The 15,233-nt window shown below is 40.4% G+C and overlaps 2 protein-coding genes across 8 annotated transcripts in view; both read left to right on the top strand.

Annotated features, from left to right (window-relative positions):
• The window catches only part of cita (citron rho-interacting serine/threonine kinase a), a 42,129-nt gene extending 34,762 nt beyond the window's left edge, over positions 1–7,367 (top strand). For all 7 annotated transcript variants that reach the window (XM_086087231.1, XM_086087232.1, XM_086087226.1 and 4 more), the window contains 3 exons: positions 131–313; positions 2,741–3,128; positions 5,622–7,367. In XM_086087231.1, the coding sequence (XP_085943357.1) occupies positions 131–313; positions 2,741–3,128; positions 5,622–5,645 (595 nt within the window). In that variant the 3' untranslated portion in view covers positions 5,646–7,367. The remainder of the gene's footprint in view (positions 1–130; positions 314–2,740; positions 3,129–5,621) is intronic.
• Positions 7,368–10,187: 2,820 nt separating this feature from the next.
• myl2a (myosin, light chain 2a, regulatory, cardiac, slow) lies at positions 10,188–13,524 on the top strand. Its single transcript, XM_086086276.1, has 7 exons — positions 10,188–10,315; positions 10,733–10,825; positions 11,823–11,898; positions 12,700–12,804; positions 12,892–12,970; positions 13,057–13,105; positions 13,173–13,524. The coding sequence occupies exons 1-7, from the start codon at positions 10,313–10,315 to the stop codon at positions 13,275–13,277; spliced, it is 510 nt and encodes a 169-aa protein (XP_085942402.1). The 5' UTR covers positions 10,188–10,312; the 3' UTR covers positions 13,278–13,524.
• Positions 13,525–15,233: the final 1,709 nt, after the last annotated feature.

Here is a 15,233-nt window from a genome sequence, read left to right as displayed (position 1 = left end):
AACAGAACGAAAAGATATTGTGATTCTAACCCGACTGTGTGTATATGTATATATTTTTTCTTTCTTAGTATTTATGACAAAATCCCATTTCTACTAAAACCAGTGTTCTGAGCTTTTCTACTCTTTTTAGGTCCCACTCATATGCGCACCTGGATATTCCAAACCCACGCTACCTTGGCCCAGCCATCTCCTCCGGCGCCATTTACTTGGCCTCATCATATCAGAACAAACTGCGAGTAATTTGCTGTAAGGGCAACTTGATTCAGAACCAGGATGGTGGAGGAGACTTGCAGCATTGCGTCTCTGGGCGCAGGTGAGAAACGTTTGTTTTCACTCAGGATGTGGACTGCACCTTTTTTTTTCCTCCTTCAGCAAGTTGTAATTGTGCAAATCATTCAATGTTTTTACAACAAAGTCTGGTTGCGTTAATTGTAGAGGTAAACAAAGTAACAACAAACATCCAATCACCCTGAAATGAAAATAGGAAATGTTGGATATTGATTGAGCTTCTACACCTTCAAGTTAGATTTAGCATCTGTTTAATTCTCCAAAAAGCTGAATTAAATCCACTTAATTTGTCTATAAGTCAACTCTCAAAGAGAAACCTTTCTGATTGATTGTTAACTATGTTGAAGGGAAAAAAATCTGCGAATGCTGATGTGAACATAAAATTTTGCTTTTTAGTTCATCTTCTGTTTTGTGTGTTAGCATCTGTCATTCACTTATCGTTGGTGATGGTTGGTCCGCCACAATGCCAAGTAGGTGATGACACTACTGGTGTGGTTGGTACTGCAGGGCACAGGTTTGCATGCATAGTTGGTGATGGTTAAGTTTGAACTTAGTTTTTTTTTTTTCAGTGACAACTGCATTTTCCTTTTTTTGCAGGAGGAAGAAATCATTTTTTTATATGTAATAAATCGTAAGATAACTTAAAACAATCACTTATAATATAACATGTAAATGTTGGAGGGGAGTTAATTAAATAAAGACTAAATGTGTGATTTTATTTTTTATTTTTTTTAATCATGTCTTACAATGTGATGCTTGCTTTTGAGGAGTCATTGGGCGCTTAGTGAACATAGACATACCCTGCAGTTGACTGGCAACCGGTCCAGGCCAGTCTGCTCAGACAGCTCGGATAAGATCCAGTTTCCCTGTGACTGAACTGGATAAACATTAGAAAATGGTGGGATGGGTGCTTGCTTTTGATGGAGTTACCACTGGAAAAATGCTGATGTAAAAAACCCTGAGCTCCTTTCCAAAGCCATTTGTATTGCATTTTCTACTTGTTTCAATACACAATACATCAGCTTTTCCAATTAGTTTTCCCATGTTCAATCAGTTTAGCAACCTGAGTCCTGCATTGCCAAACAAAACCTTTGGCCATGAGTCCACCAAGCTGTCAGAGTACAGGGTTATAAGTTGTCTTTGTGTCTAACTATCTATAAATAAGGAAGACATCTTAAATCCTCTCTGATGAAATTCACTGTGTTTTCTTTTTACTTTGTGTTCCCATCCTAATCGCTTATCCATCAGTCTAGGAGCAGTAAACAAATTGTGTTGCTCTGTCCCACTGCAGTTGCTGCCTTGGAAAGATGCCTTTGTGCATTTTTTTTCACAATTTAAAACAGGTCCCAGGTGATTTCATACTGTATAACACCTTATTTTATGCTAATCTGTGAATCCAAATAAACCTAATGCAGCTCTGCTTACTTTTTGACTTTGATTTAATAGAAAGGGTGGCACACCCGTTGTGGATGTGAGTGTTTGAGACAGTGTAGTATAGTGATACTCTGGCCATTGCTTGAAAGTGGCTCTGGATATTTGCCCAGCCAATCTAGCCAGTTATACAAAGGTATCTAAAAATTATACACACCCCTGTTCAAATGCTCAGTTTTTCTTGATTTAAAAAATATGACACCAATATAAATTATATTTAAAAATAATAATTAGTATTATTATTCACCATTAGTGTGACCAATAAACCTGCACAACCCCACAATTTTTTTTTTTTATCATTTTGAAATATAAAACAAACAAACAATTGAATTACTTTCATGCCCAGCACAAGTCTGGGCAAGGGTTTCCCTTTCTTTTGGTATTTTTGGAGACGCGCAGTAAGAAACGGGCAGTTTTCTGTGAACACAACGATAATGGCAATTTATTTCGCATTTACTGCTTATCAACCGAATATTTTTGTTTATTTGGTTTGCAAAAAAAAGTAAACATTGAATTTAGCAATTATCACATGAAGGGAGTTTATTTTATATGAACCAATGTTTTTTAAACTGATTCAGTTGCTGATTTTGTGTTTTTCAAAGTAAAAGCAGCAGTTTGCAAATGTCTGTTTTTTCCCATTAAACACAAGATCAGTCTGCTTTTCTTGAAGAACAAATCAGAGAATAATTACTGTTGAGAGACTATGCTATATTAGTGGGAAAGTGCAGAGTGACTGACTCAGACACATTTTTAGAAAAAGGAAGATACTGAAATAAAATATTGACAGTTTACTTCCACTACGGGTGGGCATGGGCCAATATATTTGTACAAACAATTAAAAAGTACATTATTCATAAAATGTCCCCTTTAATGGAAGGCTGCCACAAAAGTGGTGGATAAATTATTAATGTACAACTTTTGATAATTTTAGTACAAAACAAGTTTTTCATTAGAATTGTTAGTCTAGATTCGCCATCCAGGACGCACTTCCTGTTGTTACCTTCCTCCTTCTCCCTAACAGCCCGAACAAACGAGGGCCTCCTTCCTACAACGAGCACATCTCCAAAAGGCTGGCAGCCAACCCTCTTGCCCACGGGGAGCCCGGCACACCCCACCGCTACCGAGAGGCCCGCACAGAGTTTCGACGTGACAAGTCCCCCAGCCGTCCACTGGAGAGGGAGAAGTCTCCTGGCAGGATGCTGGAGAACCGAATAGTCGCGTCTCCCGGCAGAGCCATGACCGACCCTCGTTTAGAGCGCTCCCCGGCGAGGTCCATGGCAGACCCCCGAATGGAACGCTCCCCGGGGCGCATGATCGATGTTCGCAGGGAGAGGTCACCAGGTCGTTTTGAGGAGCGCCAAAGGCTTCATACTGGTTCTGGACGCACGCCAATCAACCCCGTTACCAAGGTCTGTTGATATGAAATACGATAAAACTCTAAAGGGGAAGTCAACCAAAAAAATATTATTATTTTTTGACAATAATATGTTCTATGCAGCCCCACTAGTCTAAATACTGTATTCTGGTTAATATTGTATTAGTGGAAAATGAGTTAAGCAGCAAAATCCAGCAGTTTTTAATCCATATCCTAAGGTGGCCATTTTGCCACTTGCTGTAGGTTGAAAATGACATCACAGTTGCTCAGGTCTCAGGTAACAACCATTCACAGCTCAGCTTCAGAAAACAGGTGAGCTGTGATTGGTCGTTTTCTGAGTTCTGAACAACTGTGATGTCATCTTCAGTCGACAGCAAGTGACAAAATGGCCGCCTCCCTGACATGGATAAAAATGGCTAGATCTTGCTTCAGAACTCATATTCCACAAATGTAATATTAACCAGAACACCACATTTAAACTAGTGGGTCTGCATAGAACATATTAAGAAATGTTTAAGGTTGACTTCCCCTTTAATACAGTGTTTTCCAATCTTTCATGAGCCAAGACACTTTTGTTTCATTATAAAAATGTCATGGGACACCGCCTGACAAAATGGTCACCAATTGCGTACATTGAAATAGTGAGCATCTCATTGCAGTTTACTCACAGATTTACCTGCTCTGTGTGTAACTTGGGCATGTTTAGTTGAACATCAGTTGAATGAATGGCAACAGGTTGATACGCAGGTTAATTGTACCTTCTTCCATCTAGTGGAAGTGAGTGCGTATTTTGGATAGTAATTTATGAAAATGTAGAATAAACATGATGAATTGCTGTTTTTATAGTGGCTTCTTTACAGTCTTTTGGAAGGAGCCAGAAGCTGTTTCCAGTATTTATGCTAATTTAATCTGACTCCTGGCTGCAGCTTGATATTTACTATGAATAGGCAGCAGAAGAAAGGTCCATTGGTTCTCGCTGCTCGCCGCTCGTTCACGCTACTTTTTAATGCGATCTGTGCTGGAGTGTGGTGGTTGCTGCCTGTCATTGTCACCTGACTCACCTCTCTAACTTTTGCTAACTAGCCGGATAGCTGATCCTCTCCTGGCGGACTTACTTCACTGGGTCAAGTTATATTGCCGCAGATGTGGTTAGTTTAGCGGGGGGGGGGGGGAAGTTGCTATCTGCGGCTCCGCGGACCGATGTCCCTCAACCGCGATTACCGCCTGACCGTGTGGTTTTAAGAGAGTGCGCAGGAGCTTCACAGCTACCAGCCGATCAGCGTTTGTGTGTGTGTGTGGTGGTGTGTGTGTGTGGGCGCGTGCGCGCTCGTGTGTGTGTTATCCGCAACAGTAGTCTACTGTGTTTTTGTAACAGTATGATGTAGTCATAATTACCGCCTGCTCGTCTAGTTCGCTGCCGCATTATTATTATTATTTTTTTTTTTACACTTTTTATTTATCTATTTTTTCCCCTCGGCACTGAGACGGGGCGTCCTCGTGCGCGTCCTAGCTACCTGTGACAACAGACACGATGCTGCCTAAAAAAACGAGGAAGTTGAGGAGATAAAGAAGGCGCTTGACTTTATGTTTGAAGAGATTGCTACTGTTGCTAAGCAGCAAAAATTGATACCGGACATGATGAGCGAGATTAAAGCTTTGAAAAGTCAGAACGAGGAGAAGGCGAAGAGGATTGCGAGTCTAGAGGGCCGTGTAGCTGAACTGGAGTAGTACACCCGCTTAAACAACGTTGTCAGTGGATTGGAGACCAGACCCCGGTCTTACTTACGCCAGGGCAGTGGCAGGGACAGACGGGAGCGAGGCAACAGAAGCTGACATGGGATCGGTGAAGCAACAAGTGATCCTATTCCATTTCGAACAGTCAGTCTTTTCTTTTGTAAATGAGTTTCTTTAGACGTCATTACTATTATTGATGGAGAAGTAAACAGTTATATTTCATCCTTGTTTTGTGGAATAACTTAAATGTCTCTGTTTGTTATGTGTTTTTGACACAATTGTGACATTATGCTTTTTTGTTTTATTGTCATTTTAAATATTTACAAACAGTCTCATCTTTGCAAGAAAGCACACACGTGTATCAGCCAAAAAATGCTAGCCTATTTACTGCTTTGTGTAGCTGCCACTAATTTCCTCCTATGTCCAACTGTGATGAAACTAGGATACCAAAACCCATGTGTTTGTTGTTGTTCACTAATAGGATATGATTATCACGAACAGTCTCAGGCCAAACTATGCTAAAGTCATACAAATTGGATTTTAACTAACCAAAATTCTCCGTTATGGCTCTAGTGCAGTGGTTCTTAGCCTAGGTTCGATCGAACCCCAGGGTTCGGCGGAGGTCAAGACACACCTGACTCAAATAATCAATGATGATACATCCTGCTTGGCCAATGGCCATCATTGGCTGCAGATGATAACGCTACATTACTTGGCCTATCTGAATTTTGTGCTTGCGGCAGTTGTGATGGTACATGGAGTGATTTTGGTTTTTCTTGACTCTGTTGGACAGGTATGGGACCAGTCGTCTGTTTAGGAGCCTCTTCTTTGACAGCGAGGTCCATCTTCAGGAAAGGCTGAAGGGCAAGAAATCTGAGAGAATGTCACCAATTCACAGCACTGCCACACGTTTGTTTTGAATGGCATCCAAGCAGGCAAGCCCACCCAAGAAATAACTTAACAGCTTTCAGAAGAAAGAGGTCATTGTTTGGGGAGCAAATCAATGTCCTCAATGCCATATGAACAACTTTTCAAGCAGGGTGTTTTTGCTGTCTTTTAAAATACCAGGAGCTGTGCTTTAAATTGAATAAAGTTGAAACTCAACTCAAGCCAGTTATGCTAGAAGAGATCAGCTGTAGCAACGCAAACCCTCACAATGCCGAAAACATGAGCAGAACCAGTTCCTGATAGAAAGAAGAATAAACACGGGCTCCATCGCAGCCATGGTAGCATTTTGTTTTTGTGAGCATCTGTGACTGTCAAAGACGCTATCATTAACAGCTAATTACAATCTTCACTACTAATCTTCTGTTTGATTGGTATTGGTTATTTAAAAAAACTTTTAAAAACTACATCAATAAAGCCACAAAGCAGGCTTGTCTCCCTGAGGACAGGTTGACATACAAAAAAACAAAAAACTGCACTACCCGCAATGCCGAGCAGCCGTGGAGCCGGACCTTTCTAATCCTTCAGAATGCTATCTGACTGTAAATAGACAAGACTTAATTTTATATACATATATAAATATATATTGAGAAGGAATTTCAAGGCTGGATAAGCCATGTCTATTTTTGTTAAAGAAAAAAAAGTGATAACTTGCCCTCTTGAATGTCTAATAAGTATTCTTTCAATACGTCCAAATGTCTATCAAAGTGAGTGATTGCATTATGGCTCAGACTAGTGTAGCGCCGCTGTTTTGTCAATGAAAAACCTATTTAAAAATAAAAAAAAGGAGAGAAAAAAGAGAGATTAAAGCAACATTGCGTGACTCTCTTCCGTCTCTAAATTGCTTAAAGTAGTGGTTGAAAATAATTTGGTTTACCCTGGTTTGTCAATGGCAATGTGAAATCAACTTGAGTGTTTTCTTCTGCTTTTGCCTCATTTGAGTTCTGTTTTAATTCCACCATTCATTTTTGCACATTCAGATTTCTGTGTTTTAAAGGCAATACTGATAGTGTAAAATGCCAGTACGACACTCAAATATTTTGGACTGTCATTGTGCTTATTTTTTATTTCTGTAAATCCTAATGTGACCTGTGACATACGTTACATTGTGTTTACACAAATTAGATGCTGTATTTGAGGTTTTTTTACTCAAAGTAGATGCTGTATTTGAGGTTTTTTGACTCGTGTCAATCAATGAAGATAATGACTCTTCAACTTCATGACGCCTTGATAGTTTTCAATGTAAAAGCTTCCTTGAATGTATTGAAGTTGATGCAATTGGTCAAAGATTTTTAATGAAACCAAATACACACATTTCCTGCTGATCTAAATACAGTGAAGCCCCCGCTATATGTGACGCATGGGGCCTAACGAGCCCTGTGAATTGCAAAACATATATACGGGGTTTCACTATTTAAAAACAACTTATTATTTTTTAATCATCCTTGTTTTATTTTTTATTTTTTTTATACATTTAAGTTGTATATTTCATTTCACTGATTGCTTCAATGCTGGATATGATATCGATGTCTGCTGACAAGTTCCCTGTCGAGATTTTGGTCACAGAATATTAAATATATCCCTTCACTTTTAACTTTGCTGTGTGTATTCGGTATTTGCGATATTCCCTCGCTCGGGCTTCCTTAATCACCTCGAGGTTTTAACGGCCAGCGGCGTTGTGAACCATTTGTCCGTGTCCATTGTGTTTGAAGAGGTCGTTCTATTTTTAGGCACAAACGTACATCCCAGCGCTCAGCCTGCGGGGAGACAAAGGCCCGTCATTCCAGCCACAGTAGTTGCTTTGGCTGCTCACAAATCACAAATGGAGGAGCTGCTTTCAACAATAGCATGTGCCCCTCGCTCCCCTCCTCCGGGTAACAATAACTGTGACCTGGCTGTTCACATTATGTTTGCGACATGACACCCCTGACATCTGCTGCGAGGCCATCAACTGCGCTTTATTTGACAGCGACTGTCGGGAGCGACTCCCTCCAAATAGCTCGCGCACACGTGGCGTCACCTCCTCACCTCGGCCCATTCTCACACACTGTCACTTTTCTTGACCTGGGAACCTTGAGTACATCTGAGAGGATCTGTTAATGACGCGTGCTCACGTTGTAAGGACGTGTTTATTGAGCTGCGCATACTTAAGCGGCTACCGGTGATGACGTGGAGCGAGTTGGTGTCAACAAGCATGTGACTCATGCTCCTGTTGTCTTGTTCTGTCTGGGGTCTCAAATACAGTATAGTGGTTCTCATACTTTTTGCACCAAGTAACATACTCGGCTTTCTACGTGGCACCATCATGACTAATGAGTCGCCAACATTAAAATGAAGTATTGTAGTAGTCAAGGTGATTTATTCTTAAAGTCACAATGTGTCATCTTTAACGCCATTTAGTGGTGAACTAATAATTCATTAAATTTAAAAACCCGCTGTTTTCAATAATATGCAAAAAAATGTGTTCTATGACAACATACCCCCACCTTACAAGAGGCTAACATGTTTTGCCGCCATGTTACTGCTACGGATGCCCGAAGGACAACTTTGCAAACATAGTTAGCCCGGGTGGTGCTTGTATCTAGTGTTGGACCGACAGGATCGACCGCTTCGTATCTTCCACAGCTGTGGCTTGCAGGTGGTCATCGCTAAGTCCCGTGATTCAGGCTCCTGTCACTTTCCCGTCACCTTCTGCCTTGCTCTCGCAAACTTTTACTAGCTTTTTTAAATATTCTATTTTTAAACTAGCTTCTCCCGCTACCCGCTCTTGTTAGCCACTCCAGCCTATGGCGCCGACTAACTCCCGCTAGCTGCTGTTAGCTGCTCCGGCTAAATCCTGCTTCACACCGGCTGCCAAGTCACCGATGCTCGTTTGTTCATGCAAAATAAGAATTAGTGGTAGGCTTGTGGAGTGTGGTCCCTCTGAGCCAACGTAGTGTGCGTGCTTCAATGCATGCGCTTCGGCTGCATTCTAGCGACAGCTAGTGGTCACTTATTATACACACTGTACCTTTAAAAATTAAACCACCGTAACAACAGTTTGAACATGACACTGCCAAAACACAAAATTACATATAATTTATTGTCATTGTCCGTCACAAGTACAGAGAAACAAAATTCACTTTACAATTACAAGCAATCCAAGAGACAAAAAACAATGACCAACACGGGAAGCCTGATAGGAGAGAAGCGTACTTGTTAGGAAGAGATATGTCTTTACCTGCGAGTGGTTGCTTATTTAGCAGACTACAAGATTTCAGATATTTGAAATGCCAAGACCAAACATAATGGTGATGACTTGGAAGTAAAGCAGCAATGTCCTTATAGTAAAAGCCCAGGTGATGATATAACCATATAGTCATTTTCACTCGCTCTGCAAACTAGAATTTAGTTATAGGGTCCCCTATTGCTAACATGCAATGGACTACTTTCTCATCCTAACGAGAAGGTTTTTTGTCCTAATGAGAAACATTTTATATTCCCCTTTGTCACTTTAGCGGCTCTGCAAATTAGAATGTATAAAGTTACATTTAAAAAAATTAACATGGGTAACTGTTTAACAACCAACGTGTACTATATAGATCAATAAACTTGAATACGACCAAGGCATTTGGTCAGTGATTCTCTCACATACCACAAGAGGGAGCCTGTGTACCACATAGTGGTACATATCCCACATTTTGAGAATCACACCTATAAATTATGTTCTGCTGCTGGGCCATCGTCACACTTTTTTTTAGAGGCAATATCGACAGTGAATCCCTTCGAAAGAAGTCATAAAATAGTGTTCATGAGCGCAGGCAGCTACGACTTTGTGTGTTCGGTACGGTAGTCTGGTCACACACGACTACGGGATGCCATTCTGCTTCTCAACAAGTAGTCTAAAAATGGGGCATCATTTAAGATGGAGCCAAACAGGCTTTCCAACTGCATACATATTTATTGGCAAGGGGAACAAAATACTCCAGCATGTTGCTTTGGTATGATACAACAATATATTGCAAGCTATATTGTCTAATAAATTGATCTGTATTCAATTTAAGAATACACTCAAGCCTGTTTTACCAAATTTTGAATTGCCTTAAGCTCTCTGGGTGGTAATAGTGAAGTCTAAATTAAACAACCATCATCCACAAAATTATTTGAGCTGACTGAATAAAGTAGCTGATTGTATACACAGCGAGCAAATCCATGCATAATTTTCACAGTCAAACCAATGTTTGCGGGCAGTGGACACAGAGGGTGATACTTTCACCTTCAGTCTGCTTTGGTTATTCCAATCCTTGTTATTCAGCTCTCTGCTAGTGAAAAAAAAAACTTGGGGGCGGTGTGTGTGCGTGTGTGTGAGAGAGAGAATGAAATACAGTATGCGGCAGACAAAGCGTGTCAAAGCATCATTTACCTGCCACTTCCTAAAGAGGACATCGTTTATAAATATCATCCAGTGGAGATGAGAGCTGGGGGGCTACAAAAGGCCACCCACCTTCTCCCCATTGTTCACTGGCATCATTGTTGGCCTCACCTCCCAGCTGCCCAGCCATGGTAAGTCACCACGTGTGTCAAATAATGATGATGCTGCCTTTAAAGATGCAGAGTTTTATCATTCCATCTCAAGTTTAACATTCTTTAATGTTTAAGAATTACTATAAGGTTTTGCGATATTGTTACCTTTTATCATGCAAAAATTGCTTTTAAGTCACGTTATTTGTATCATTCCTGTGTTAGGGTATATATGTATAAATATGTTTTTTTTTAATGTATGTAATTCTTCACTGTGTCCCAATAAAAACAAAACTTCTAAATCACTGTTTGTAATATATATATATATATATAATGATCAAATTTTTATAATAATGACAATATGCCTTACAGTTGGCTGGTGACCAAAGCGGTGTGTATCCTGCCTCTCGCCCAAGTCATTATGATATTTCTCATGAGCTCAGTTTTTTTGGTCCACAGCCCCCCAAAAAAGCCAAGAAGAGAACAGGAGAGGGAGCCAATTCCAATGTGTTCTCCATGTTTGAGCAGGCCCAGATTCAAGAATTCAAGGAGGTAAGTAATTCAAACAGCTTGACCTGCCTACTTTCCTTCTCCACAAGATGATGTTGGAAATTGGGGCCCTATGGGGAAAAAAAATGCCACTTGGGCCCCACTACTGATTCTAAAAAAAAAATGAAATTGAATATATTAGGCCCCTGACTGTGATGTATCACTTTTCTCTTCCTTGGTGGAAATGTAAAAATCGGATTTTATTTGTAAAGCACTTTTCAAACATTTAAAAATGCAACACAAAGTGTATACATAAATTAAAGCAATCAATGGGGGGGGGGTGGGGGGGGGGTACACAGTATAGTATTGAGACATAGCAACTTTGCATCCATAAAATGAAATGGACCTAAACTTGACCCTTGGGGAACTCCACACTCAATTTAATGTGTTCTGGAGGAACATGTCTCCATACCTACAAGAAATTTCCATCTGTGAGATAGGACCTGTCCTAAACCATTTAAAAACAAAACCAGAGAGACCAACCAGCTTGTGCAGTCAGTTTGATCCAATCTGGTGATTTACCGTAACAAAAGCAGCGCTGAGCTCCACTAACGGCAGGACTGTGAGTTGATGTTATATAAATAAGCACGTTAGCTCCCCAAGTGCGGTGTGCACATTTGTCCCTCCATTTTAGTCATGTGCGCTCAAGTGCTTGTTTGGAGCACAAACACCTGTCGGCATTTCAGTCCATCCCAGCCTTAACAGCAGCTCCCTGCTGGTATGCGCCCGGCCAAACATCCAGACGCGTGTCATCAACGATTAAGGATGCGCATGAAATGCTCCTCATGTGCTGAATGCCAAGCTGAAACCTTCGGCCCTGGGCTTTACACACTGACAGCCATGGACCACAATGGAGATCATTTTAGTTTTTATCAACATTCTCACGTGTGTGTGTGTGTGTGTGTGTGTGTGTGTGTGTGTGTGTGTGTGTGTGTGTGTGTGTGTGTGTGTGTGTGTGTGTGTGTGTGTGTGTGTGTGTGTGTGTGTGTGTGCACCTCAGGCATTTACCATCATGGACCAGAACAGAGATGGCTTCATCGACAAGAACGACCTGAGGGACACTTTTGCAGCTCTCGGTGGGTTTACAACTTTACGATTTGGTGTTGAGATTTGGTGTGTGTGTGGTAACTTTTTATAGGGCAGGGGAAGGTCATTTAAATCAAAATGGATGCCACACACCTCACCATAAGGAAGGAGAACCATTTCGATTTTTTTTCTAAAACTAGTAAATTCTAATGTTAGGGGTGTCAAAATTAGTATGTTAATTTTGAATGAACTTAAAGTTCCTTTAACGCCACTAATTTGTTTAACGTGATTAATGACCGCCCCTTACTTGGAATTGAAACTGGGGGAATTCCAGTTGTAACGCAGCAGACACGCCCACATCAAAACTTAGCAGTAATAAATGTAATAATAATGCATATATTTGTGGAGACTGGGGTCAAGTTGTCATGTCAAAGATTAGATAGCTCTTAATATGAAAAGAAAAATGCACTGAGCTTTCACCAATGTCTTACAAATGCAATTATGCCATCTCGTGGCAGAAAAATGACCAACACAAATCAATATCACTCGCTCATCTTTTTAATTTTAACTCAATTTTATGAATTAGGAAATTACTGTATCAATGACTAAAAGATGCAGCCATATTTCGATGTGTTTAACTTTCCACTTTTATGTTAACAATAGTATGACAAATATTGTGCATTTTATTGTACATTTAGAACAGATATCAAATTTGCGATTAATCTTGAGTTAACTATTGAAGTCATGCGATTAATTACGATTAAAAAATGTAATTGCCTGACACCCCTACTTAATGTATTTTTCAATTCTATTTGAATTAATAATGTTTATACTTGTGTTTGCTCCTATAGGTCGCCTGAACGTGAAACAGGAAGAGATTGATGAGATGCTCAAAGAAGCACCGGGCCCAATCAACTTTACCGTCTTTCTCACTATGTTTGGAGAGAAACTGAAAGGTAGCAAAAAAAAAAAAAAAAGCTAACATTATTATTTATTTATTTTTGCATGTCAAATTGACTATAACCCCTTGTATGTCTGAAAAGGTGCTGACCCAGAGGAGACCATCCTCAATGCGTTCAAAGTGTTTGACCCCGAGGGGAAGGGAGTGCTGAGGAAGGACTAGTAAGTGCTGACGAACTCGTGTGCATATTCAACATCACCCCCAGTAGGAAAAAAAGTGCATTGCATCATGCCTTCACTGTCCACAGCGTGACACAGATGCTGACAACACAAGCCGACCGGTTCAGCCCTGAAGAGGTACGTGGCAAACCCGCCGGTCCGTGTTGTGACTGGTGAATGCCAACGTCTTCTTTGTGTGCCTCAGATGGAGCAGATGTTTGCTGCCTTCCCTCCAGATGTGGCAGGCAACCTGGACTACAATAATCTGGTGCACATCATCACCCACGGCGAGGAGAAGGACCAGGAGTGAATGTCTTCTGCAGGGCAGACGTGGAGATAAATGGACTATGATTCATTCAGGCAGCGTCCGTGTTGGTGTCGTAGTTCAGTGCTGCAAGATCAGAGCCAGCCAAAAACGGACTGATCCCCCGACAAAGACCTTTAACATGCATTTCCGATTAGGCTTATCCTTTTCTCGTTTTTCTTCTTATTGTTTTCAATGAAAATGTCCATCTGGCCTGTGCTTGTTTGTCAAATAAAAGTTTTCAGAGAAATCATTTCTGAATCTGTCTCTTGGAATGTGGGAGGGGGGGGGGGGGGGGGGGGGGGATAACCGGACGCTGTTCTCCAAAGATAATTTGATACAATACTAGATAGATGAGTATTATACAATTCAAGGAACAATGATTTTAAAATGGAATAGTTCAATTCAGTTGGATTACAATTTGATTTGATATGGTACAACTTTTATCATGTTTAGTAATGAATAACAGTAAGCCTCAAAGCAATTTAAATTGGTTTGAGTTACACTTCTATTATAAGTAAATATAATATAGTTTAATTTTAAATTGTCCAAATGTCGGTCTCTATGTGCCTTATGATTGACTGTGAACAGGGTAATTGGTATAAAAATGAATGGATGCATGAGTATTTCATTGATAGTATTTATGTCAAAATACATTTTTGCAGCTTTGCAATAAAGTGTCTCACGAATTCCCACTAAATTATTGCCATACATATTTATTGGTTAAGTTCCAGAACATAGGGATATTCCCGCCACCATTTTAACACCATGTTAGGTAGTGAATGTGTGCGTTGTACAAAATTCCACAGAGACCCACATGGAGCCTTCATGCCCTCACTGATTGTGTGTGTTCATCACAGAGAAGGAGATTGTGTGTGTATAAATGTGTGTGTTGCGTGTGACATCAAAATGTTTGTCTCCTGACGCAGAGGGGCTTTGGCAAGACAAAAGCATGTTGTTATTTTGGTGCAGTGATGTGAGGAGGGTCATGTTATACTCAGGGCACGGCTGGAAAGCTCACAACGGGAGTGTGGATTCATTGGCAGTGTGAATGTGAGTAAGTGTCCGTCAGGGTGAAGTCTTTGGCCCAAAGTCAGCTGGGGTAGTCTCCAGAACCTCCAACCCTGAACAGGATCAGCAATGTGCGTAGAGAATGGGTGGATGCTACTCTATGTTACCTTGACGCACAATCTATTCAATTTGTACTATAGTGTCCCCTACAGGTGATACTGTCACATGGCAACAATATTGTTTCCGCATTACAACCCACAATGTACTGTAACACTGTTTCCACACGGGGGGGGGGGGGGGATGAAATATGTGTTTTTTTTACATGAGAGAATAACATAGTTACATACATATATTTTTGTTTGTTTTATCTGAGGATATTGAAATATTTAAATGTATCAACACAAGTACATTTAGCAAGCAATTTTGCAGCCAGGCAGAGAGGCCTGTGTGACAGAAAAAAAATATGTTATGTTGTTTAGAGGGAGAATTTTTCACTTTTCATGTTGGAACACCAGGGGCAAAAAAAGCTTAAAAACAAGATAAAACAATGAAATGAGAAATACTGTAACAGGGGTCACCAACCTTTTTGAAACTGAGAGCTAAAGAAGGGTTACCACTTTGATACACATCTGAAACACCACGTTTGCTCAAAAATACTTTTAATTATATCATTATCATTAATTACCAATCTGTCCAAAGACACCCAACGCGTCAACAATTTCTCACAATAATTATTAACAGATCAACTTGGGAAAATAAAATAAAATACTTTATTTATATAAATCTCTGCGAACTTACATTTTACATGTTCACTTTTTCGATATTCCTTTGGAAATCACAATGACCCATGCTTTGTGGGAGAAAAAGTTGCTAAATGTAGCAACAAACGTGCTCCATTATCACGAAAGCTCTGAACTTCCCTCGTTTGCCGCTAGATGGCGCAGCCTCCTC

This window comes from Leptonotus elevatus, chromosome 10 (genome assembly GCF_054856555.1).
Source record: "Leptonotus elevatus isolate MCC_2025b chromosome 10, RoL_Lele_1.0, whole genome shotgun sequence".
NCBI lineage: Eukaryota > Metazoa > Chordata > Actinopteri > Syngnathiformes > Syngnathidae > Leptonotus > Leptonotus elevatus.
This window is presented reverse-complemented; position numbering and strand designations above follow the sequence as displayed.